This window comes from Bos javanicus, chromosome 15 (assembly GCF_032452875.1).
Source record: "Bos javanicus breed banteng chromosome 15, ARS-OSU_banteng_1.0, whole genome shotgun sequence".
Classification (NCBI taxonomy): domain Eukaryota; kingdom Metazoa; phylum Chordata; class Mammalia; order Artiodactyla; family Bovidae; genus Bos; species Bos javanicus.
In genome coordinates, this window is record NC_083882.1 from 48,460,738 (window position 1) to 48,486,719 (window position 25,982).

At 39.5% G+C, this 25,982-nt stretch overlaps 2 protein-coding genes across 2 annotated transcripts; both read right to left on the reverse strand.

Moving 5' to 3' along the window:
- Positions 1-1,584: 1,584 nt before the first annotated feature.
- LOC133261280 (olfactory receptor 51I2-like) lies at positions 1,585-2,650 on the reverse strand. The gene has a single exon (XM_061439783.1). It carries the CDS (start codon positions 2,521-2,523, stop codon positions 1,585-1,587), a length of 939 nt encoding a protein of 312 aa, XP_061295767.1. The 5' UTR covers positions 2,524-2,650.
- Positions 2,651-11,515: 8,865 nt separating this feature from the next.
- Positions 11,516-12,699, reverse strand: LOC133261281 (olfactory receptor 51I2). The gene has a single exon (XM_061439784.1). It carries the CDS (start codon positions 12,529-12,531, stop codon positions 11,593-11,595), a length of 939 nt encoding a protein of 312 aa, XP_061295768.1. The 5' UTR covers positions 12,532-12,699; the 3' UTR covers positions 11,516-11,592.
- Positions 12,700-25,982: the final 13,283 nt, after the last annotated feature.

The window sequence follows — 25,982 nt, forward strand, 5'->3', positions numbered from 1 at the left end:
TGGAGAAATAACTCCAGAAAAAATGAAGGGATGGAGCCAAAGCAAAAACAACACCCAGTTGTGGATGGGACTGGTGATAGAAGCAAGGTCTGATGCTGTAAAGAGCTATATTGCATAGGTACCTGGAATGTTAGGTCCATGAATCAAGGCAAATTGGAAGTGGTCAAACAGGAGATGGCAAGAGTGAACGTCGACATTCTAGGAATCAGAGAATTAAGATGGACTGGAATGGGTGAATTTAACTCAGATGACAATTATATCTACTACTGTGGGCAGGAATCCCTTAGAAGAAATGGAGTAGCCATCATAGTCAACAAAAGAGTCCTAAATGCAGTACTTGGATGCAATCTCAAAAACGACAGAATGGTCTCTGTTCATTTCCAAGGCAAACCATTCAATATCACAGTAACCTAGGTCTATGCCCCAACCAGTAACGCTGAAGAAGCTGAAGTTGAACGGTTCTATGAACCTACAAGAACTGCTAGAACTAACACCCAAAAAAGATGTCCTTTTCATTACAGGAGACTGGAATGCAAAAGTAGGAAGTCAAGAAACACCTGGAGTAACAGGCAAATTTGGACTTTGAATATGGAATGAAGCAGGGCAAAGGCTAATAGAGTTTTGCCAAGAGAACGCACTGGTCATAGCAAACACCCTCTTCCAACAACACAAGAGAAGACTCTACACATGGACATCACCAGATGGTCAACACAGAAATCAGATTGATTATATTCTTTGCAGCCAAAGATGGAGAAGCTCTATACAGTCAGCAAAAACAAGACTGGGAGTGGACTGTGGCTCAGATTATGAACTCCTTATTGCTAAATTCATACTTAAATTAAAGAAAGTGGGGAAAACCACTAGACCATTCAGGTATGACCTAAATCAAATCCCTTATGACTATACAGTGGAAGTGAGAAATAGATTTAAGGGACTAGATCTGATAGAGTGCCTGATGAACTATGGATGAAGGTTCATGACACTGTACAGGAGACAGGGAGCAAGACTATCCCCAATAAAAAGAAATGCCAAAAAAAAAAAAAAAAAAGCAAAATGGCTGTGAGGAGGCCTTACAAATAGCTGTGAAAAGTAGTTGTATGGTTGAGTACAAATACTGGAGACAAACGTATTGAAGCTCATTTGGATCCCATATTATCTGTGTTACTCTGAACAATTTACTTAATTTTATATATCTCATAAGATTGTTACAAAGATTAAATGAATTTCAACAAAAATAATTTAGAACAAAAACCTTGCACTTTTTAGGACTCCATGTATTAATTAGAATTATATTAGTAATACGTGTCATTATAGAAAATGATTTCTAGCTTAGATCAATCCTCTTTGTAAAGTTTTGTCTAATCATTCAATTGCCTCTAATATTTATATTTCTATGGACACCATTAACGTTTGCCGGTTGTACTATTCATTTGTTTTGTGTTTTAAGATTTGCTGCTCCATTCCTGATCTTATACTTCCCCCCAGTACACACATCTATCATATTCTTGATGATAATGTTGATGACACCATGAATGACAGTCTATGACTACAATAAGCATTAGATTTTAAAACCAAATGTCGAAGTCACATTTTGATGCGGTGAAACATGCGAACGATGGCTTGGCGGATCTCCTTTGTCTTGGCGCTATAAATGAGAGGGTTGAGCACGGGAGGCACAAAGAGGTAGATGTTGGACAAAAGGACATGTATGTAGCGTGGGACATGCTTCCCAAAGCGGTGCACTGTGGAGACTCCAATCATTGGTACATAAAATGCAAGTACAGCCAAGATATGTGACACACATGTGTTGAGAGCTTTGAGGCGTTCCTCACGGGAGGCAATGGCCATGACTGAGTGCAGAATGAGCACATAGGAGAGGAAGATAAATAACAAGTCCATGCCAAACGTGGAAATAAGAACAAAGAATCCATAGATGCTGTTGATAGTGATATCAGCACAGGCCAGCTTCATCATGTCTGGGTGGAGGCAGTAGGAGTGGGAAAGGACATTGGTCCTGCAGATAGGCAGCCTCTTGAAAAGAAAGGGAAGAGGAAAGAGGATGATAAAACTCCGAGCAGTCACTGCTAAACCCATTCCAGCGATGACTTCGTTAGTGAGTACAGTAGCATAGCGCAAGGGATCACAAATGGCCACATAGCGGTCAAAGCTCATGGCCAGCAGAATGCCTGACTCCATCATGGAGAAGGAATGAATGAGGAACATCTGGATTAGGCAGGCATCAAAATCAATGGTGCGGGCATTGAGGCAGAAGGTTCTGAGAACGGTAGGCAGTGTGGCCATGGACATGGCCATGTCACTGAAAGACAGCATGGACAGGAAGTAGTACATGGGCTGATGCAGGCTGGGCTCCACTCTCACAGCTTGCAGGATCACTGTGTTGCCCCCAAGAGCCACAGCATACATCACACAGAGGGGTCCTGCTAGCCAGAATTGAGAGCTCTCCAGGCCAGGGATACCAGTCAGAAGGAAAAAGGCAGGGTGAGTGATATTGAACAACCCCATGGCAGGAGGAAACCAGAGAGCTTTTCAGGGTCAGACCTTCTGATTTAGTGATTTCTGAGAGCTGCACTTACTGGAAGAGGAGGAACCAGAGAGTAAAAGACAGAGCAGATGGTGTCTACACAGTTTAAACTGATGCATTCATGAAATCACTTGCGTTGGAAAAATACAGGCAAACTTCTTTTCTTCATATTTCATGATCATCAAGTCATAGGCTGGGCTACTGTTTCTCTCTGTTTTATGGAATAAGGAAGATACTGACAAATGTTTAAATATATCAGTTAGTTTGCTATGTTTATATCAAACCTATATAGTTTTATCCGCAATTGTCGTGTGCTTTAAAAGAATCAATGAATGAAATTATGTTAACTAGAATTCATAGATAGTTATTATAAAAGAACAGTGAGCGTTTGAGTTATCACTAGCTTTTTTGAAGTATTTACATTGTCCCTTGAAAATGCTATTTAATTCAGACATGTCACTGAGTAATGAAAGCATTCCCCAGAGCTACTTTGAACTATAATGTGTGTTTGCTGAGAGGGGGGAAAAGGCAGTGGGACCTGGATGAAAATGATTGCCTCTTTACAGGAGGCAGGATTGCTGCAAAAAATCAACAAAGAAACCATTTATTTGTGCAAAGGCACCAAGCAATTCTGGTTTTTGGAAATATAATGAATTCTTCCCTAAATCTGCTACAGGTACAGTGCCATTCAGTCTTTGGGAAAGGATTGTTCCAAACAGAAATTTTCCGCACCCTTAGTCATATATATTCTCAAAATATGCTTATTTTCATAGACACATTCCTGTACTTTCAAAACAGTCTCATCGTGGATCCCATTCATACTCTTTATAAAACATTCACACCTCTCTTTCTCTCACCAACTTACCCTTATTATACTAATATATACTTAATACTCCCTCTTGATCTTTATAATTTTTACTGCACATACCCTCTCAGGCTCATTCCTTCATTCCATGTTGACATACATACAGTATTAATACCTGAATAACATTCAGGTGTATATGTAGATTTGTGTACTCATACGACAAATGCTTTGACCTACCTGCTCATATACTCCTTCTTACTCACTGATGTTCATCCCCTAATCCACCTAGACTCTCTTTTTACTCTCAGGCATTGCATTTACTCACAATTTTTCTTACAGTAGCATTTATGTATTGCTTATCCAATTCCTAGAGACTAACCCACAACTACTTCTCTGTAACAGTAATTATTTTTTTATTTGTCTTTATTCTCATGTTTTCAAAACTCTTCCAGATTCATATTTCATGATGGGTGAAGAAAGAAAGTTAGAAGCCTTTTCACCTGGTGGACATGTTTCAGGCTTCTAAGGCATCCTCCTTTGGGGGAGGAACTCCAGAAATATCTGCTACTATTTTCCCTTTACCTTCCTCTCTAGCCTCTAACAAAACAAGGCCAGAAAGTAATGGCAGTGTCCTTTCTGATGCGAATGGAGGAACAAAGGAGCCCTAGGTACCTGAAAGTCACAGAGATGCTAGGATAGTTTGTAATGCAGTATTAACACCTTGGGAAAAACTCCTGAATTTGCTCTGGCAGGCTAGAACTCAGACCTTCCTGTGGTTCCCAGAAAATTAGGGGCCACTTCTCTATGTGATTGGTTACCTCCTCTGGTCTTAGGGATCAGTCCATGCATGCTCATCTCCCCTTCAGAACTGTGATTCCTTTGGGTATGGGACTGATTAAACTTCTCCATATCTTTTTTCTGTCCTATGACTAGAATTTTCATGCTTCTTATGCAGCCTTCTAGAAGGTAATAGAAAAAAATTCAAGAACTGAGCTAATGTAAAGAAAGAAAAGGAGAAGAAAACAGGCTTATTTTGTGCAGGGCAGAGACAAAGCCATTCTGGGTCTGGCTATCCTAGCTCTAGTGTTTATGGGAAAAAGGCTTCTTGACCATCCCAGGATCCCATTGTTTACTATATCCAGCAGCCACTGAATTTGTGGGTGGTGTAGATGCAGGCAAAGACAAAAAAATGTAGTTAGAGAAAAACCAATATTTATGGAGCATATGCTATGTGCCAGATACTCTGCAAGGAAATTTACAACTATTTACTCATTAATTCTTGGCAGAAGTGGAAACTAAGGCTCACTGATGATGATGGACAGGGAAGCTTGATGTGCTAGTCTATGGGGTCTCAAAGAATTGGACATGACTGAGCGACTGAACTGACTGACTGAAGGTTCAATAAGGTGAGCTTGCCTCACAGAGTATGCAAGTAGCTGATAAAACCTCAAGTAAAGATATGTAAGACTCTAATATTGTACTCTGCATATAAGTTAAAAAGCAAGGTGACAATATACAGTTTTGACGTACTCCTTGATGTACTTGTGTATTTTGTCATCCTGCTTATTCCACTTGTGTGAGAAATGCCAGGCTGGATGAAGCACAAGCTGGAATCAAGATTGCCAGGAGAAATATCAATAACCTCAGATGTGCAGATGACACCACCCTTATGGCAGAAAGCAAAGAGGAACTAAAGAGCCTCTTGATGAAAGTGAAAGAGGAGAGTGAAAAAGCTGGCTTAAAACTCAACATTCAAAAAACAAAAGATCATGGCATCTGGTCCCATCACTTCATGGCAAATAGATGGGGAAATAGTGACAGACTTTATTTTCTTGGGCTGCAAAATCACTGCTGATGGTGACTGCAGGCATGAAATCAAAATATGCTTGCTCCTTGGAAGAAAAGCTATGACCACCCTAGATAGTACATTAAAAAGCAGAGACATTACTTGGCAGACAAAAGTCAGTCTAGTCAAAGCTGTGGTTTTCCAAGTAGTCATGTTTTGATGTGAGAAAGTGAAAGTGAAAGTCGCTCAGTCATGACCGACTCTTTGCATCCCCATGGACTATACAGTCCATGGAATTCTCCAGGCCAGGATACTGGAGTGGATAGCCTTCCTCCTCTCCCGGGGATCTTCCCAAGCCAGGAATTGAACTCAGGTCTCCCACATTGCAGGCAGATTCTTTACCAGCTGAGCCACAAGGAAAGTCCAAGAATATTGGAGTGGACTATAAAGAAAGCTGAGCACTGGAGAATTGATGCTTTTGAACTGTGATGTTGGAGAAGACTCTTGAGAGTCCCTTTGACTGCAAGGAGATCAAATCAGTCAGTCCTAAAGGAAATCAGTCGTGAATATTCATTGGAAGGATTGAAGCTGAAACTCCAATACTTTGGTCACCTGATGTGAAGAATTGACTCATTGGAAAAGACCCTGATACTGGGAAAGATTGAAGGCAGGAGGAAGCAAAAGAGGGTGAGGTGGTTGGATGGCATCACCGACTCGATGGACATGAGTTTGAGCAAGCTCTGGGAGTTGGTGATAAACAGGGAAGCCTGGCATACTACAGTCCATGGGGTCACAAAGAGTCAGACATGATTGAGTGACTGAATTGAACTGAATATTGCACTGATGCCTTTGAAGCATTATGAAGTGTTGGGGAGGAAATTGGAAAAGAAAACGGAGGTACATATTTCTGGGTGGAGATTTCTTAGATACCCTTGAAGAGAGAGAGGGTTTCAAAAGGCAGATTCTGTGGCGGATTCATTTTGATATTTGGCAAAACTAATACAATTATGTAAAGTTTAAAAATAAAATAAAATTAAAAAATAAAAATAAAATGCATTTAAGTTCAAAAAAAAAAAAAAAGGCAGATTCACATGAGACAGTGATACAAAAAAACAAAAACAAAAACGAACACACCCTGGATTCAGTGCTGGACTCTATTTCTTCTGCTCTTGGAACCCAGAACCTTTTCTTCAACTGAAGATTTATAGGAACCAGAATGGTTTAGGGTAACAGTTCTTGGGCTGAGCATCAGGAGTCTTGTGATTTTACTGTGCTCTGGCATGCCCTGGCTGTGTGAGACAGAAAAATTTCTTTTTCTCTCTAGACCTCTGTGTCTTCTTCTTTATATCAATTTTTGTGGACATTTTAGAGTATCCTTTATGGCTCTGTTGTTCTGATGGGATTGGAGAGCTGTATAGAGAGTCTTATAAAGACCATAATTTTTTATCTATGTGATGGATAATAACAAGTTAGAAATGCTTGTCTATTCATGGCTCATCAAAAGTTTACCATTAACTGATTTTTCTTACTCTTTAATCTCCTTGGTGATCTTACATATTGTGTCTCAGAATTCATAAGATGAAAGCAAAGTTAGACCATGTGTGCTGGCTCAGCGGTTATCTGAGTTATAGAATTGGTGGTGACCACTTTGCTCCTGTTTTTCTGAACCTTTCTTGTGCCCTGAGTCCTGCTTTCCTTCCTCAACTTGCAACAGTGTTAGTGAATCATGCAAATATTAACCCCAAGGAAACTGCCTCTGGAAAGTGATAATCTGGAGAACTACAGTGAATCACCCAGAGTTACACAATCAGTTAGAGGCAGTGCCAGGACAAGAACCTCAAGTCCAGGGGCATTTCCACCTGCTCTGCTCACCCAGCTAAAATGCTACAATCTGATAACCTCCCCTCAGTCTCTCCCTCTTCTCACCCTATCCCTTTCCCAGTTAACCCTTACTTGGGGCAAGGTTAAGCCATTTCAGGACAGTCAGCTAGCTCACCCCTTTGCTGTTGTGTTAGTCGCTCAGTCGTGTCTGACTCTTTGCAACCCCATGGACGTGTACCCCTCAGGCTCCTCTGTTTATGGGATTCTTTAGGCAAGAATACTGGAGTAGGTAGCCATTTCCTTCTTCAGGGCATTTTTTTCTGACCTAGAGATTGAACCCGGGTCTCCCCCCTAATTGGGTTCAGAACTCACCAGAAGACAGGCAGATGAGAGACACCCACAGAACAACATATTCTTCTATCTACTAAAGGGCATTCATGCTTGCCTCTTTTATATCTCATTCTAAGCCCCGAGAGAAAGAGCGGTGATGCTGACTTTTTGTCTGAAAACTCATCAGGAAGGTTTTATTCTCTTGAGGTCTTTAATGACTACTGAGAATAAAGCATATACTCTTTTAGCTGAAAAATAACTCAACAATCTGCCAGACTGATTCTTACCCAATCCAAGACACTATCCACTGAAGGCTGGATAGGCATGTAAGACAGGAGCTCAATACCCTCTAAAAAATTCCAGAATTATGTGATATGCTGACCAAGCCCAAGAAAGAAGGTATAATCAAAAATGATTAAGATCACTTTTCTTTTCCTCTTAAACATATTGAAAACGCTAGTTCTTCCTTTACTCCTAGATGAAAAACAAGTTCCTTAATATTTCTGGTCACATTCAGATTATAAAATTTCCTCCAGTGAGTATCTGGACAACCCAGACTCATGTATAGCTTCCCTATAGCTCAGATGGTAAAGAATCTGCCTGCAATGTGGGAGACTGGGTTCAATGCCTGGGTGGGGAAGAGCCCCTGAAGAAGAGAATGGTTACCTATCTAGTATTCTTGCCTGGAAAAGTTCATGGACAGAGGAGCTTAGTGGGCTACAGTCCATGGGGTCACAAAGAGTCAGACATCACTAAGCAATAACAGACTCATGTAATAGTCGAATCTTCCAGTGTTCAGAATTGCAGTCTTTTATTTTCTGCTATCCTTCCCTTGCTAACAATGGTACCTGACTTCTCACCCAGAAAGGAGCCAGAAGGGAAATGGCAAGATTCATGATTCATTATGATTCAGTTACCTGATATCATGTTTCCTAGGTTTGTTAAATACTTAAAACAATACTTAAAGCTGATTCTTTCATTGGGTGCTTTCATTAATTATTTGAAGAAATTTCTTTCCATCTTTGACCTCTCCACTTGATTTTGATCTTGAAGAGACAGCAGTGAGTAGTCTTGAATCTTAGTTCCCTGCCTAGAAATTGGATTTAGGTGGCCTGGATGAAAACCAGGAATCCTAGCTGCTAGTCCACCAGCAGCTGGAGACTAGAAACAGTTTCCCTGGCTCTTGCCTCTTGTGAGAAATGAATTTCTCAAGGAAGCAAAAACTGCAAAAATAAGTACAAAGTTTATTATCAGAGATACAGCATAACATGTGGGAGAGCACACAGAGACATAGTTTGCTTATTTAAGACAAAATCAAGCCAAAAATACACAACCAGAGAGAAAGGATGTGAGTGTCCTTCATAATGAGGAAGATCGCAGTAAGAGGTGATTTAAATCACTTACATAGGGTAGTTCTCCCCAGTCTTTGTTTAAAAATGAAACTGTTAATTGCTCAGTCATGTCCAACTCCCTGAGACCCCATGAACTATAGTCCACCAGGCTCCTCTGTCCATGGAATTCTCCAGGCATGAAGAATTTTCAAGAATACTGGAATGGGTGGCCATTCCGTTCTCCAAGGGATCTTCCTGACCCAGGGATTGAACCTGGGTCTCCTGCACTGCAGGCAGATGTTTTACCACTTGAGCCACCAGGGAGTCCAGTTTTAGTCTATCTTTGCGCAATTATCTTGTTTTCTTTTTCACACCTGTCCTGCCCTAAGACCCTCCCCAATATGCTTGTGCAACTTTTTCCTAAGATGGATTCTACCACACAGACCTGTGGGAGTCTTGGCATCACGTGCCATGGGGCAGCAACCCCTCCTTTCTGTACCCTTTTTGCTGTCAGGGAAGTTTCCTTGATCTTAGGAATGTTATCTCTTTACTCCAGCAAAGCTCAGCTTTTGCCACTAGCTTTGTCCTTGGAATCTCTGAGGGAAAACAAAGCTTCAGTTGTACTCCAGTTGACAAACACCAGTTGTCCAGCCCAGGAGTCCATCTATTTCCTACATCAATTTTAACTAATATATTTTTATGTGATTGCTTTTGACTCTGTCTACATCCCAGATCCCCTTTACATTCTTCTGGTCAGGATCTACAGCCACATCACACCAGCTCTCTCTAACATGTAGCCATCCAGGAAATAGGCAGCCTTTCTGTGTGAAACAAATGTCCTACCTCAAAACAGCAATAGTCTCCTACTCAATCCTGCTATCAGAACAGCAAGGTAACTTTCATTGCTCTATTTAAATTTCCAGGGGTAATAAGGAACTGATCTTCTGTGTCTCTTTCTCCCCACAACTTAGGGGACCTATGATTTCTGAGTAGAAACCTTGTGGAAACTCTCCTTTCATTCAGGGACAGTGGGATGCACCTCTGTATTCCTTTCTTTTGTATGAGGGGTGGGGGATGGGATAGCTCTTTCCAGGGGGTCTCTTCAGAAACCTTTATTTAAATCCTCTAATTTAACTCTTTTAAATCTTTGATTAGAACAGAGTTTCTTAACCTCAGCAGTGCTAACAGCTGAATACAAATGTGCTGATCTGAGTTCTGAATAAGTAAGGCATCACTGAACAAAATAGTGATAGCAATTTCTTTCAGCGTTTGGAAGCACTCACTTTCCAGCTCCTGCTTGGTTAGGGACCTATGGGGCATGTGCAGGTGTGTACACACAGCCTGTTTACAGTGACCATAGATTATAGAGACATTTGTTGAGGAGGTTGAAAATGATAAGCCCTTATATTCTTAATAGAGAAAAAAATAATCCATTATATATGAGTATGTATGTAAATTTGTATATGTATTGCTTTAATTTTGCTGTTGTTTAGTCACTCAGTCGTGTCTGACTCTTATGACCCCAGGGACTATAGGCCACCAGGCTTCTCTGTCCATGGGACTTACCAGGCAAGAATACTGGAATGGGTTGCCATTTCATTCACCAATGTATATGTATTATTTCTGACTAATAAATGTTGACCAATTTCCTAATTAACAGACTCATGGGGAGAAAGAAGTGTTTTTTCTGAGATAAGTTGTATTTATTTAAGCTATTAATATAAGTTTTTAAGTAAGCTATTGATATCTAAGTAAATTATAAACTATAAACTCATTTTGATATTTATTGGAAATTAAAAGACACTTATTCCTTGGAAGAAAAGCTATGACAAACCTAGATAGCCTATTAAAAAGAGAGACTTCACTTTGCCGACAAAGATCCATGTAGTCAGAGCTATGTTTTTTCCACTGGTCAAGTACAGATGGGAGAGTTGGACTATAAAGAAGGCTGTGTGCTGAAGAATTGATACTTTTGAACTGTAATGCTGGAGAATACTCTTGAGAGTGCCTTGGACAGCAAGGAGATCAAAGCAGTCAATCCTAAAGGAAATCAACCATGAATATCCATTGGAAGGACTGATGCTGAAGCTGAAGCTCCAATAGTCTGGCCACCTGATGTGAAGAACCAACTCATTGGAAAAACCCCTGATGCTGTGAGAGACAGAGGGCAGGAGGAGAAGGGGATGACAGAGGATAAGATGGTTGGATGGCATAACCTACTGAAAGGACACAAGTTTGAGCAAACTCTAGCAGACTGTGAAAGACAGGGAGGCCTGGCATGCTGCAGTCCATGGGGTCACAAAGAGCAGGACATGACTCAGCAACTGAACAATGAACAACAAGTCTTTTTCTAGAGCCCACATTTAAGCAATGTCATATGATATTTATCTTTCCCAGTCTGGCATACCTCAAGAAGTTGTAATGTTAATAGTGATGTCAGTTAGAGAAGCAGTATTTGCAGTGGTTGGGTACAAACACTGGAGACAGACTAGTATTGAATCTCACTTGGATCATTATGTGAGTTACTTTGAACAATTTATTTCATTCTCTATACTTCATAAGATTGTTAGAAAGATTAAATGAATTAATGCAAAATAATTTAGAACTGAATCTGGCACTTTTAGGAAACAGATACTACAATTAGTATTATATTAGTAATATTTATTATTATAGAAAATGATTCCTAGCTTAATCTTCCTCTGCAAAGTTTTGTCTAATCACTCAATTGACTGCAATAGTTATCTTTCTATGAATGAAATTGATTTTTGTTAGATGTATTGTTACACATTTGTTCTGTCCTATACGTTTTGAATCTCCATTCCTGATCTTTTACTTCCCCCACCCCCCAGTAAATCTACCTTTGTGATGATAATTATGATGTTTAGGATAACAACATCAACAATGATGATAATAACAACACTGTGGGTGATAGTCTAGGACTACAATGATCATTATATTTTAAAGTCAAACGTGGAAGTCACATTTTGATGTGGTGAAACATGTGAACAATGGCTCTACGGATCTCCTTTGTCTTGGCGCTATAAATGAGAGGGTTGAGCACAGGAGGCACGAAGAGGTAGATGTTGGACAAAAGGACATGTATGTAGCGTGGAATATTTTTCCCAAAGCGGTGCACCATGGAGACCCCAATCATTGGTACATAAAATGCAAGTACAGCCAAGATATGTGACACACATGTGTTGAGAGCTTTGAGGCGTTCCTCACGGGAGGCAATGGCCATGACTGAGTGCAGAATGAGCACATAGGAGAGGAAGATAAATAACAAGTCCATGCCAAACGTGGAAATAAGAACAAAGAGTCCATAGATGATATTGATTGTGATGTCAGCACAAGCCAGCTTCATCATGTCTGGGTGGAGGCAGTAGGAGTGGGAAAGGACATTGGACCTGCAGATAGGCAGCCTCTGGATGAGGAAGGGAAGAGGAAAAAGGGTGATGAAGCTCCGAGCAGTCACTGCTAAACCCATTCCAGCGATGACTTCGCTAGTGAGTACAGTGGCATAGCGCAAGGGATCACAAACGGCCACATAGCGGTCAAAGCTCATGGCCAGCAGAATGCCTGACTCCATCATGGAGAAGGAATGAATGAGGAACATCTGGATTAGGCAGGCATCAAAATCAATGGTGCGGGCATTGAGACAGAAGGTTCTGAGAACGGTAGGCAGTGTGGCCATGGACATGGCCATGTCACTGAAAGACAGCATGGACAGGAAGTAGTACATGGGCTGATGCAGGCTGGGCTCCACTCTCACAGCTTGCAGGATCACTGTGTTGCCCCCAAGAGCCACAGCATACATCACACAGAGGGGTCCTGCTAGCCAGAATTGAGAGCTCTCCAGGCCAGGGATACCAGTCAGAAGGAAAAAGGCAGGGTGAGTGATATTGAACAACCCCATGGCAGGAGGAAACCAGAGAGCTTTTCAGGGTCAGACCTTCTGATTTAGTGATTTCTGAGAGCTGCACTTACTGGAAGAGGAGGAACCAGAGAGTAAAAGACAGAGCAGATGGTGTCTACACAGTTTAAACTGATGCATTCATGAAATCACTTGCGTTGGAAAAATACAGGCAAACTTCTTTTCTTCATAGTTCATGATCATCAAGTCATAGGCTGGGCTACTGTTTCTCTCTGTTTTATGGAATAAGGAAGATACTGACAAATGTTTAAATATATCAAGTCATAGGCTGGGCTACATATTCCCTCTGTTTTATGAAAGAAGGACAATATTGGCAAATACTTAGATGTGTCAATTAGTTACAAAGAAAATGTTCACACTATGGTATCTACAATTTTAATCACATCTTTGAATGGAAATAGGTTAATTAAACTTCATAGAGAACTATTACAAAATGACATTGGGAGTTTGACTCATTAGTAACTTTACAAGTATTTAAATTTTTCCTTCACAGTGTTGATTCTTACATGTCACTAATTAATGATAGCGTACCCCAGAGCTAGTCTGAACTATGATATATGTTTGGTTAGGGAGGAGACGGGCCAGTGGGACTTCGATGAAATTGATTGTCAGTGGATATCAGCTTTTTACTAGCAGAGCTGCTGCAAAAAAGCAACAAAGAAACCTTGTATTTGTGCAAAGGTGTGAAGTTGTTCCTGTCTGGGGAAAATTTATGAATTCTCCTCTAAATCTGGTATAGGTATACTAACATTCAGGTTGTCTAAAGACCATAGTTTTTTATTTTTTTTTAATTTTATTTTATTTTAAAATTTTACATAATTGTATTAGTTTTGCCAAATATCAAAATGAATCCACCACAGGTATACATGTGTCAAACATGGATGACTATGACATAGATTTAAAACTATGATCCTTACATCAGCTATATTAATATAGCTGATGTAAGGATCATAGTTTTAAATCTATGTCATAGTCATCCATGTTTAGATACGCTCATTTATTTATGGCTATAGTTTATGACTAACTGATTTATTTTTCTCTGGGGACTTTTGTATACTTCTTTATATATCCTGAGAACTTTTATATACCTTTTTCTCAGAATTAATAAAATGAGAACAAAGTTAGATCATGTGTGCTGGCTCAGCTGTTAGTCTGAGTTGTGGAATTGGTGGTGATCACTTCTCTCCTATTTTTCTGAAACTTTCTTGTGCCCAAGTCCTGCTTACCTTCCTCAACTTGCAGCAATGTTAGTGAATCATAGAAACATTGATCTCAAGGAATCTGACTCTGGAAAGAGACAGTCTAGAGAAGTACGGTGAATCACTCGGAGTTACATAAGCAGTTAGTGGCTGTTCCAGGATTAGAACCCCAAGTCAAAGGAGAGTCCCCCTTATTCTGTTCACTCAGCTAAGATACTGCCTCCACGCAGTGTCTCTCTCTTCTTCACCCTCCCCTTTTCCCAGTGTAACCCTTTCTTGGGGCAGGGTTAAACCCTTTCAGGACAGTCAGCTAGTTCACCCCTACTGGGTTTCAGAACTCACCAGAGAACAGAATGACAAGAGACATCCATGGAACAACACATTCTTCTCTCCATCTGCTCAAGTGCGTTCGTGCCTGCCTGTTTTATATCTCACTCTAAGCCCCAGGAGGAGAGCAGTGGTGCTGACTTTGTGCCTGAAAACTCGTTAGGAAGATTTTATTCTTTTGAGGACTTTCATGACTACTGACCATAAGCACTTTTAGCTGAAAAAGAACTCTGCAATCTGCCACACCAGTTCTCTCCCCAGTGCAAGACGCTGCTTGGTGAAGGCTGGGCAGGCATGTAAGACAGGAGCTCATTATCTTTAAAGAAATCCCAGAATTATGTGACATATTGACCTAGCTGAACAAATAAGGTATAATCAGAAAATAACTAAGTTTTCTTATCCTGGTGAATTTATTGAAAATGCTTAGTTCTTTTTTAAAATTAATTTTTATTGGACTATAATTGATTTACAATGTTGTGTTGGTTTCTACTGCACAGGAAAGTGAATTAGTTTATATATATATATATATATATGTATGTATATATGCATGTATATATATATATTGCCTCTCCTTTGGATTCCCTTCCTATTTAGGTCACCACAGAGCACTGAGCTATATAGTAGGTTCTCATTAGTTATCTGTTTTATACAAAGTATCAATAGTTCTTTGCCTTCACCTTTGTAGAACTATATATTCTTCTGATTAGAAGCGACAACACCACCATGAAAACTCTCTCTAAAATGTAGCCACCCAGAAAAGGGTTAACTTTCTTGTGTATAACTAATGCCCTACCTCAAAATGGCAATAGTCTTCTATTTAGTCCTGCTATCTGAAGAGTGAGATGGCTTTTATCACACTACTTACATTTTCAAGTGTAATAAGAAACGAGTCTGCTATGTCTCTTTTCCCCTACAACTCAGAGGACACATGCTCCTGAGTAGAATCTTTGAGGAAACTCTCTTTTTATTCAAGAACAGTGGGATGTACCTCCATATCCCTTTCTCTTGCATGTAGGATGTAGGATGTGGGATGGGAGACAGCTCTTTCCAATGATTCTCTTCAGAAATCTTTGTTTAGATCCTCTAATTCATAACTCTTTTACACCTTTGATTAGGGCAGAGTTTAGAGGATAAAACGTCTGCCCACAATGCGGGAGACCTGGGTTCAATCCCTGGGTAGGGAAGATCCCCTGGAGAAGGAAATGGCAACCCACTCCAGTACTCTTGCCTGGAAAATCCCATGGACAGAGGAGCCTGATAGGCTATAGTCCACAGGGTCGCAAAGAGTCGGACACGACTGAGCAACTTCACTTCACTTCACTTCTCAACCTCAGCAGTGTTAACAATTTGTTGTGAATAATTCTTTATTGTGATGTGATGTCTTGTGCATTGTAAGAATTCTAGCAGTATCACTGGCCTTCACCTAACAGATGCTCCCAATATGCCCCCAATATGACAATAAAAGATGCCACCAGGCTTTTACAAGTGTGCCATGAAGTACAAAAGAACTTTTGGTTGAGAACCACTGAATTTTGCAAAGGAGTGTATAAGTCAGCTAACTGGTTCTATGAAAATCAAAATTTCCCATGATTGTTCATTAAAAATATAATAGCCATTATCTTCACATGTGAACCAGTCTAAGATACACAGGATCCATTTAAAAATTCTGTGTCATGTACAAAGCATCTCAAACTCTTAGCACATTAGAATTTCTCATCTCAAAAGTGTGGTTTGTGCATGAATTAGAAAAGAATTTCCAGACACGAGGCAGAATGAGAGGTGAATAGAGCTTATTAGAGAGAGAGATGCTGTTAGAACAGTGGGCTGTCTCAAAGGAAAGCAGACCCCTTTCAAGGGCTACTAGCCAATTTTTATAGCCTCAAGACAAAATTCCTCCAGGAACAGTGGCATTAGGTGATTGGTTAGGATGCTATAGAGTGGGTATTTTACTTAATATGGTGTCAGAGAGTTGGCTGGGGTAAGTCAGGGGGCTTGGTAATTGTTGCTATGGGGCTTGGTCAGTTCTGGAGAATTTTGTCCTGTAACTTTGGTAAAGGGTTCCACATCTGTGGCCTTAGTACAAGGTTCCCCACCTGTGACCTTGGTGTAGGGTTCAACAATAATCTCTCAGCTCAAATCCTTATTACATTCCTTTCTTTCTTTTTTAACTGAACCTCTTGCAGATTTTCAAACAAATATGCCATTTCATGACGTTGTGCTTCTGTATTTGGTCTTTATCATGTCCTCTGCTGGGAATTTTTACCACCTAAAACATTTCCTAGTGAACCCTACAGCTGTAAGAACCTTACCTGGTTATTTAATTATTTTCCTAATTTCTTGTGCTTTTTTGTGATTGTTTATGAACTTGACATTTCCCTATTTCTGGTTTTATCAAATGCTACTGAAACTTTACATAAATCACGCATTTTGTGTCTTCAGTTCAGTTTGGTTCAGTCGCTCAGTCGTGTCTGACTATTTGTGACCCCAGGAATCACAGCACGCCGGGCCTCCCTGTCCATCACCAACTCCCAGAGTTTACTCAGACTCATGTCCATGGAGTCGGTGATGCCATCTAGCCATCTCATCCTCTGTCGTCCCCTTCTCCTCCTGCCCCCAATCCCTCCCAGCATCAGGGTCTTTTCCAATGAGTCAACTCTTTGCATGAAGTGTCTTCCTCATTACATTATCCTCAATACCTAGCTCAGGGCCTGGGGCTTTTTTGACCCTTAGCAAGAATGAATAGAGAAAATTATTTTCAGCTTCATAGTCACAGAAACTATGTCTTATCCAGAGTCTCGCTTGACTTCACATGATGTAGACATTTAGAAATTGATTTTGGAATGGAGTCAGTCCATGACAGTGTACAAAATCACAGAAATAGCTAAAGGTTTCCTCACAAATAAGCAGTTTTTTAAACATGTAACCTAAGATAGAGTCATCCACATTCAGTGCCATTCATGAGTTTTCAAAATTTCTCTAAAAAGAAGTTGAGGGAAATTTCTAAGGTGAAGAAATAATATGGAATGCACAACTAACCATTTTAAGGATATTAAGTGGTATTTGGCCTCTTTTAACCCAGAGTTTGACTCTTCTTCTGGTACCAGTTATTTCCTCCTAAATACTGCCTACCTCTTAACATTACCAGGAATGTTTTAGGTACTGTTAATGAATTTATTCACAATTTCCTCAGACTATCATCACAAAACTCAATATGGGGACTATAAAAAAGGAAGGAGTCTGGTTACTCTTGTTTCCCCACAGTATATATTGGGTACTCAATTTATTTGTTAAAATATAAAATTAATGAATAAATAAATTAGCCAAATACCATTTTTAAGTAGCAAGTATATGCTTAGACTTGATTAAATTTTTAGATTATGATGTATGAATCCTGTATCTATATTAGTTATAAATTGATATGTAACAAATTACCAAAAAAAAAAAAAACAACCCTCAGTAGCTTAATACATATTAACTCATTAAGTTATGAACTTTGTGTCTTATTTATGAAGGACCAGTGATTGGCTCAGTTGAGTGGTTCCAGCTAAGATTCTCTCATAAGGTTATAGTCAAACTGCTGGTTAGGGCTCCAGTTCATGAAGAATTGACTAGGTCTGGAAGACCTTCCCCCAAGTTAACATGGGTATTGGCAGGAGGCTTCAGTACCTAGTTGCTTAACCCTCTCCACAGGACTGTCTGTGATATACCTTCCTCCAGAATGAGACAAGATGGATGGTGCAATCTTTATCTCTAATCTGAAAGATGGATGATGCGATGTTACATCTGCTCATTAAAAAAAAAAAATCTAGTTTTTGTTTCACACATGATCATTTACTTCTTATTTTATTACTTAAAAGTGTGGAGTTTTGTTGTTTAGTCACTAAGTCATGTCTGATTCTTTGTGACTCCGTGGACTATAGCCTACCAGGCTCCTCTGTCTTTGGGATTTTCCAGACAAGAATACTAGAGTGGGTTACCATTTCCTTCTTCAGGGGATCTTCCAAACTAAGGGACTGAATCCAGGTATCTTGCATTGACAGGCAGATTCTTTACTACTGAGCCATCAGGGAAGCTCTTGGAAAGCTATAAAATGGAACCAGCTAATGCATTGGAAAGAATCATTGTCACTCAAGTGCAAAAGTGTTGCTGCGGTAACACTGAAAGCAACAAAAAGCAATCCTTCTTCTTGCTCGAGTTTCCTAGGACATCCTATTTGCAGATCTGGGGAACTGATTGGAAAGTGATAAATGGAGTTTACAGAGACCCAGTACCACAAGGAATAATGTAAATATGTAATTGAGACTGAGAGACAATAATAAAATAACTAGTACAATAAAACAGAGTGAACTTAATCTTGGAAATCATTTATACAGATTTCAAAAGATCCAAGAAATGGACCTGCTGTTGCTAATACAACTTAGAGATTTGCCACTATGATCCACAGGCTGAAGACTCGAGGTGGGATCACCAGAACTGAAGCCAGTATGATTCCAACTGGCAAAAGCTGGAGCTGTGGAAGAAACGTAACACATGCCAGAGATTTCTTTAGGCAGGAGAATAGAGGGAGTGACATAATCTCTGTGTGTCAATGCTTCCTAACCACTGAAGGTATCTGGAATCTAGCTGATATTCAGTTCAGTTCAGTTGCTCAGTCGTGTCTGACTCTCTTCAACCTCATGGATTGCAGCATGCCAGGCTTCCCTGTCTATCACCAACTCTTAGAACTTGCTCAAACTCATGTCCATTGAGTAAGTGATGCCATACAACCATCTCATCCTCTGTCATCCCCTTCTCCTCCTGCCTTCAATCTTTCCCAGCTTCAGGATTTTTCCCAATGAGACAGTTCTTTGCATCAGGTGGCCAAAGTATTGGAGCTTCAGCTTCAGCATCAGTCCTTCCAATGAATATTCAGGACTGGTTCCCTTTAGCATTGGTGGTTTGATCTCCTTCCAAAGGACTCTCCTTGCAAAGGGGATCTCAAGTGTCTTCTCCAACACCACAGTTCAAAAGCACCAATTCTTTGGCACTCAGCTTTCTTTATAGTCCAACTATCACATCACATCACATCACTACTGGAAAAACCATAGCTTTGACTAGATGGACCTTTGTCAGCAAAGTAATATCTCTGCTTTAAAAAAAATTATTTTTTATTGAAGGATAATTGCTTTACAAGGTTCTGTTTGTGCCCTCCAAGAGTCTATTTCCCAGTCCTATGTAGGTTCTGGCAGCTCCATGGTGGGGTTAATGGCGACCTCCTCCAAGAGGGCTTGTGCCATACCCAAGTCTGCTCCACCTAGAGCCCCTGCACCTGATCAGTCCACTGTTGACCCGTACCTCCACAGGAGATGCTCAGACACAGTTTTGTCTTCGTCTCTGTGGGGTCTCTGAGTCCTGGTGCACACAAAGTTTGTTTGAGCTCTCTGAGCATCTCTGATGGGTATGGGGTTTGATTCTAAATGTGATTTCACCCCTCCTACCATCTTGCTGGAGCTTCTCCTTTGCCCTTGGACGTGGGCTATCTCCTCACAGTCACTCCAGCACCTACTGTCTTACTGGGGTTTCTCTGACCTTGGATGTGGGGTATCTCCTCATGGCCGCTGCTCTTGACCTTGACCGTGCAGCCACCTCTCCAGCTGCCATCCCATCAATTCATAGCAAATAGACGGGGAAACAGTGGAAACAGTGGCAGACTTTATTTCTGAGCGCTCCTAAATTGCTGCAGATGGTGATTACAGCCATGAAATTAAAAGATACTTGCTCCTGGGAGAAAAGTTATGACCAACCTAGACAGCATATTAAAAAGCAGAGACATTATTTTGTCAACAAAGGTCCATCTAGTCAAAGCTATGGTTTTCCCAGTAATCATGAATGGATGTGAGAGTTGGATTATAAAGAAAGCTGAATGCTGAAGAATTGATGCTTTTGAACTGTGGTGTTGGAGAAGACACTTTAGAGTCCCTTGGACTGCAAGGAGATCCAGCCAGTCCATCCTAAAGGAAATCAGTCCTGAATATTCATTGGAAGGACTGATGCTGAAGCTGAAATCCCAATACTTTGGCCACATGGTATGAAGAACTGACTCATTTAAAAAGCCCCTGATGCTAGGAAAGATTGAAGGCAGGAGGAGAAGGGGATGAAAGAGGATGAGATGGTTGGATGGCATCACCGACTTAATGGACACGAGTTTGAGTAAACTCTGAGAGTTTGTGGACAGGGAGGCCTGGTGTGCTGTGGTCAATGGGTTTGTAGAGTCAGACACAACTGAACTGAACTGAATTTCTTTACAGAATTTTGCTGTTTTTTGTCAAACCTCAACATGAATCAGGCATAGGTATACATATACCCCCTCTCTTTTGAACCTCCCTCCCATCTCCTTTCCCATCCCACCCCTCTAGGTTGATACAGAGCCCCTATTTGAATTTCCTGAGCCATACAGCAAATTCCCATTGGCTATCTATTTTACCTATGGTAATGTAAGCTTCCGTGTTATTCTTTCCATACATGTCACCCTCTCCTCCCCTCTCCCCATGTCCATAAGTCCATTCTCTTTGTCTGTGTCTCCTTTGCTGCTCTGTAAATAAATTCTTCAGTAGTATTTTTCTAGATTCTGTATATATTCATTAGAGTACAGTATTTACCTTTCTCTTTCTGACTTACTTCACTCTGTATAATAGGTTCTGGGTTCATCCACCTCATTAGAACTGACTCAGATGCATTCTTTTTTATGGCTGAGTAATATTACATTGTGTATATATACAACTACTTCTTTATCCACTCATCTGTTGATGGACATCTAGGTTACTTCCATGTTCTAGCTATTGTAAATAGTGCTGCAGTGAACAATGGGATACATGTGTCTCTTTCAATTTTGGTTTCCTCAGGATATATGCCCAGGAGTGGGATTGCTGGGTCATATGGTGATTTTATTCCTAGTTTTTTAAGGAATCTCCATACCATCTTCCATAGTGGCTGTATTAATTTACATTCCCACCAACAGTGCAAGAGCATTCCCTTTTCTCCACATCCTTTCCAGCATTTATTGTTTGTAGACTTTTTGATGTTGGCCATTCTGACTGGTGTGAGGTGATATCTCATTCTAGTTTTGACTTGCGTTTCTTTAGTAATGAGCAATGTGGACCATATTTTCATGTGTTTGTTAGCCATCTATATGTCTCCTTTGGAGAAATGTCTGTTTAGGTTTTTTCCCCACTTTTTGATTGGGTTGTTTGATTTCTGGTATTGAGTTGTATGAACAGCTTGCATACTTTAGAGATTAATCCTTTGTAAGTTTTTTCACTTCTGTTATTTTCTCCCATTCTGAGGGTTGTCTTTTCACCTTGCTTATAGTTTCCTTTTTTGTGCAAAAGAGTTTAAGTTTAATCAGGTCCCACTTGTTTACTTTTGTTTTTATTTCCATTACTCTGGGAAATGGGTCATAGAGGATCTTACTTTGATTTACATCATCAAGTGTTCTGCCTATATTTTCCTCTAAGAGTTGTATAGAGTTTGGTCTTACATTTAGGTCTTTAATCCATTTTGAGTTTATCTTTGTGTATGGTGTTAGGAAGTGTTCTAATTTCATTATTTTACATGTAGCTGTCCAGTTTTCCCAGCATCATTTATTGAAGAGGCTGTCTTTGGGAAAAGGAGACTTCAAACACAATAAGTTAAATAATAATAATAATAAGGCAGGGAAATACTATACAAATGAAGGAACAAACTAGAAACACAGAAGTCTAAATAAATGAAGAGCAAATAGGCAAACTACTTGAAAAAGAATTCAGAATAATGATAGTAAAGATGATCAAAAATCTTGAAAACAGAATGGAGGCAATGCAAGAATCAATCAACAAAGACCTAGAATAATTAAAGAATAAACATACAGAGGCAAATAACACAATTACTGAAATTAAAAATACTTTAGAAGGAATCAATAGCAGAATATCTGAAGCAGAAGAATGAATCAGTGAGTTGGAAGATAAAATGATAGAAATAACTTCTGAAGAGCAGAATAAAGTAGAAAGATTTAAAAGAACTGAGGACAGTCTCAGAGACCTCTGGATAATATCAAATGCACCAATATTTGAATTACAGTGGTCCCAGAATAAGAAGAGAAGAAGAAAGCATATAAGAAAAATTTTGAAGAGATTATAATTGAAAATTTCTGCAACATGGAAAAGGAAATAGTCAACCAAGTCCAAGAGGCACAAAGAGTCCCATACATGATAAACCCAAGGAGAAACACACCAAGACACATACTAATCAAACTAAAACAGACTAAACACAAAGAAAGAATATTAAAAGCAGCAAGGGAAAAGCAACAAGTAACATACACTTAAAGTTGATTTTTCAGCAGAAGCTCTGCAGGACAGAAGGGAATTTCAGGATATATTTAAAGTGCTGAAAGGGAAAATCTACAACCAAGATTACTGTACCTGGCAAGGATCTCATTCAAAATTGATAGAGAAATAAAAAGCTTTTCAGACAAGTAAAAGTTAAGAGAATTCATTACCACCAAACTAGCTTTACAACAAATGTTAAAGGGACTTATATAGTCAAGAAATACAAGAGAAGAAAAAAGATCTACAAAATCAACCCCAAACAATGAAGAAAATGGCAATAGGAATATATATATCAATAATTAGTTTAAATGCAAATGGATTAAATGCTCCAACCAAAAGACACAGACTGGCTGAATAGACACAAAAAGAAAATCCACATATATGCTGTCTACAAGAAACCCACTTGAGACCTAAAGACAAATAAACACTGAAAGTGAGAGGATGGAAAAATATATTCCATGCAAATGGAAAACAAAAGAAAGCTGGAGTGGCAATCCTCATGTCAGACAAAATAAACCTTAAAGAAGATTACAAGAGATAAGGAAGGACGCTACATAATGATAAAGGGATCAATCCAAGAGGAAGACATAACAATTGTAAATATTTATGCACCCAACATAAGAGCACCTCAATACATAAGACAAACACAGACATAAAAGGAGAAATTGACAGTAACACAATAATAGTAGGAGACTTTAACACCCGACTCACAACAATGGACAGATCATCAAAACAGAAAATTAAGAAGGAAACACAAGTCTTAAATGGTACATTAGATGAAATGGATCTCATTGATATCTTCAGGACGTTCTATACAAATGCACAATACACCTTCTCAAGTACACATGGAACATTCTCCAAGATAGACCACATCTTGGCTCACAAATCAAACTTTGGTAAATTCAATAAAATTGAAATCATATCAAGCATCTTCTCTGACCACAATGCCATGAGACTAGATATCAATTAAAAGAAAAAAAAGCTGTAAGAAACACAACCACATGGAGATAAAACAACATGTTTCTAAATAACTGACAGGTTACTGAAGAAATCAAAATGAAAATAAAAAATTTCTAGAAACAAATGATAATGAAAACTCAAAACCTATGGGATGCAGCAAAAACATTTCTAAGAGGGAAGTTTATAGCAATACAATCCTACATCAAGAAACAAGAAAAACATCGAATAGAGAGCCTAACTTTACACCTAAAACAACTGGAAAAAGAAGAAGAAAAACTCCCCAAAATTATTAGAAGGAAAGAAATCATAAAGATCCAAGCAGAAATAAATGAAAAAGATATGAAAGAAACAATAATAAAGATTAATAAAAGCTGGTTCTTTGAGAAGATAAACAAAATCAACCAACCTTTAGCCAGACTCATCAAGAAAAAAAGAAGAATCAAATCAGCAAAATTAGAAATAAAAAAGAGGTTACAACAGACAATGCAGAAATACAAAGTATTATAAGAGATTATTATCAAGAGCTATATGGTAATAAAATAGATAACCTGGAAGAAATGGACAGATTCTTAGAAAAGTTCAATCTTCTAAGACTGAACCAGGAAGAAATAGAAATTATAAAGAATCCAATTACAAGCATTGAAATTGAAGCTGTGATCAAAAATCTCCCAGAAAAGAAAAGCCCAGGATCATACGGCTTCACAGGAGAATTCTATCAAACATTTAGAGAAGAGCTAATAATGCCTATCCTTCTAAAACTCAAAGAACTGAGTGGAAGAAACACTTCCAAACTAATTCTACAAGGATATCATCACCTTGATAAAAAACCAGACAAAGACTGCACAAAAAAAGAAAACTACAAGCCAATATTACTGATAAACATAGATGAAAAAATCTTGAACAAAATTTTAGCAAACAGAATTCAGCAACACATCAAAAAGCTCATACACCATGATCAAGTTGGGTTTATTTGAGCGATGTAAGGATTCTTCAATACATGCAAATCAATCAATGTGGTACACCATATTAACAAATTGAAAGATAAACGTCATATGATAATCTCAATAAATATAGAAAAAGCCTTTGACAAAATTCAGCACCCATTTAAGATTAAAACTATTCAAAAAATGGGCATACAAGGAAGCTACCTAAACATAGTAAAAAAGGCCATGTATGATAAGCCTATCAGATCAGATCAGATCAGATCAGTCGCTCAGTCGTGTCCGACTCTTTGCGACCCCATGAATCGCAGCACACCAAGCCTCCCTGTCCATCACCAACTCCCAGAATTCACTGAGACTCACCTCCATCGAGTCAGCGATGCCATCCAGCCATCTCATCCTCTGTCGTCCCCTTCTCCTCCTGCCCCCAATCCCTCCCAGCATCAGAGTCTTTTCCATTGAGTCAACTCTTCCCATGAGGTGGCCAAAGTACTGGAGTTTCAGCTTCAGCATCATTCCTTCCAAAGAAATCCCAGGGCTGATCTCCTTCAGAATGGACTGGTTGGATCTCCTTGCAGTCCAAGGGACTCTCAAGAGTCTCCTTCAACACCACAGTTCAAAAGCATCAATTCTTCGGCACTCAGCCTTCTTCACAGTCCAACTCTCACATCCATACATGACCACTGGAAAAACCATAGCCTTGACTAGACGAACCTTTGTTGGCCAAGTAATGCCTCTGCTTTTGAATATGCTATCTAGGTTGGTCATAAATTTCCTTCCAAGGAGTAAGCGTCTTTTAATTTCATGGCTGCAGTCACCATCTGCAGTGATTTTGGAGCCCAGAAAAATAAAGTCTGACACTATTTCCACTGTTTCCCCATCTATTTCCCATGAAGTTGTGGGACCGGATGCCATGATCTTCATTTTCTGAATGTTGATTTAAGCCAACTTTTTCACTCTCCACTTTCACTTTCATCAAGAGGCTTCTGAGTTCCTCTTCAATTTCTGCCATAAGAGTGGTGTCATCTGCATATCTGAGGTTATTGATATTTCTCCCTGCACTCTTGATTCCAGCTTGTGTTTCTTCCAGTCCAGCATTTCTCATGATGAAATCTGCATAGAAGTTAAATAAGCAGGGTGACAATATAGAGCCTTGAAGAACTCCTTTTCCTATGTGGAACCAGTCTGTTGTTCCATGTCCAGTTCTAACTGTTGCTTCCTGACCTGCATACAAATTTCTCAAGAGGCAGATCAGGTGGTCTGGTATTCCCATCTCTTTCAGAATTTTCCACAGTTTATTGTAATCCACACAGTCAAAGGCTTTGGCATGATCAATAAAGCAGAAATAGATGCTTTTCTGGAACTCTTTTGCTTTTTCCACGATCCAGCAGATGTTGGCAATTTGATCTCTGGTTCCTCTGCCTTTTCTAAAACCAGCTTGAACAGCAGGAAGTTCCCGGTTTACATATTGCTGAAGCCTGGCTTGGAGAATTTTGAGCATTACTTTACTAGCGTGTGAGATGAGTGCAATTGTGTGGTAGTTTGAGCATTCTTTGGCATTACCTTTCTTTGGGATTGGAATGAAAACTGACCTTTTCCAGTCCTGTGGCCACTGCTGAGTTTTCCAAATTTGCTGGCATATTGAGTGCAACACTTTCACAGCA

Excerpts from the sequence above, each read along its gene's own strand:
- LOC133261281 (XM_061439784.1), bottom strand. The coding sequence starts at position 12,531 with ATGGGGTTGTTCAATATCACTCACCCTGCCTTTTTCCTTCTGACTGGT.
- LOC133261280 (XM_061439783.1), bottom strand. The coding sequence starts at position 2,523 with ATGGGGTTGTTCAATATCACTCACCCTGCCTTTTTCCTTCTGACTGGT.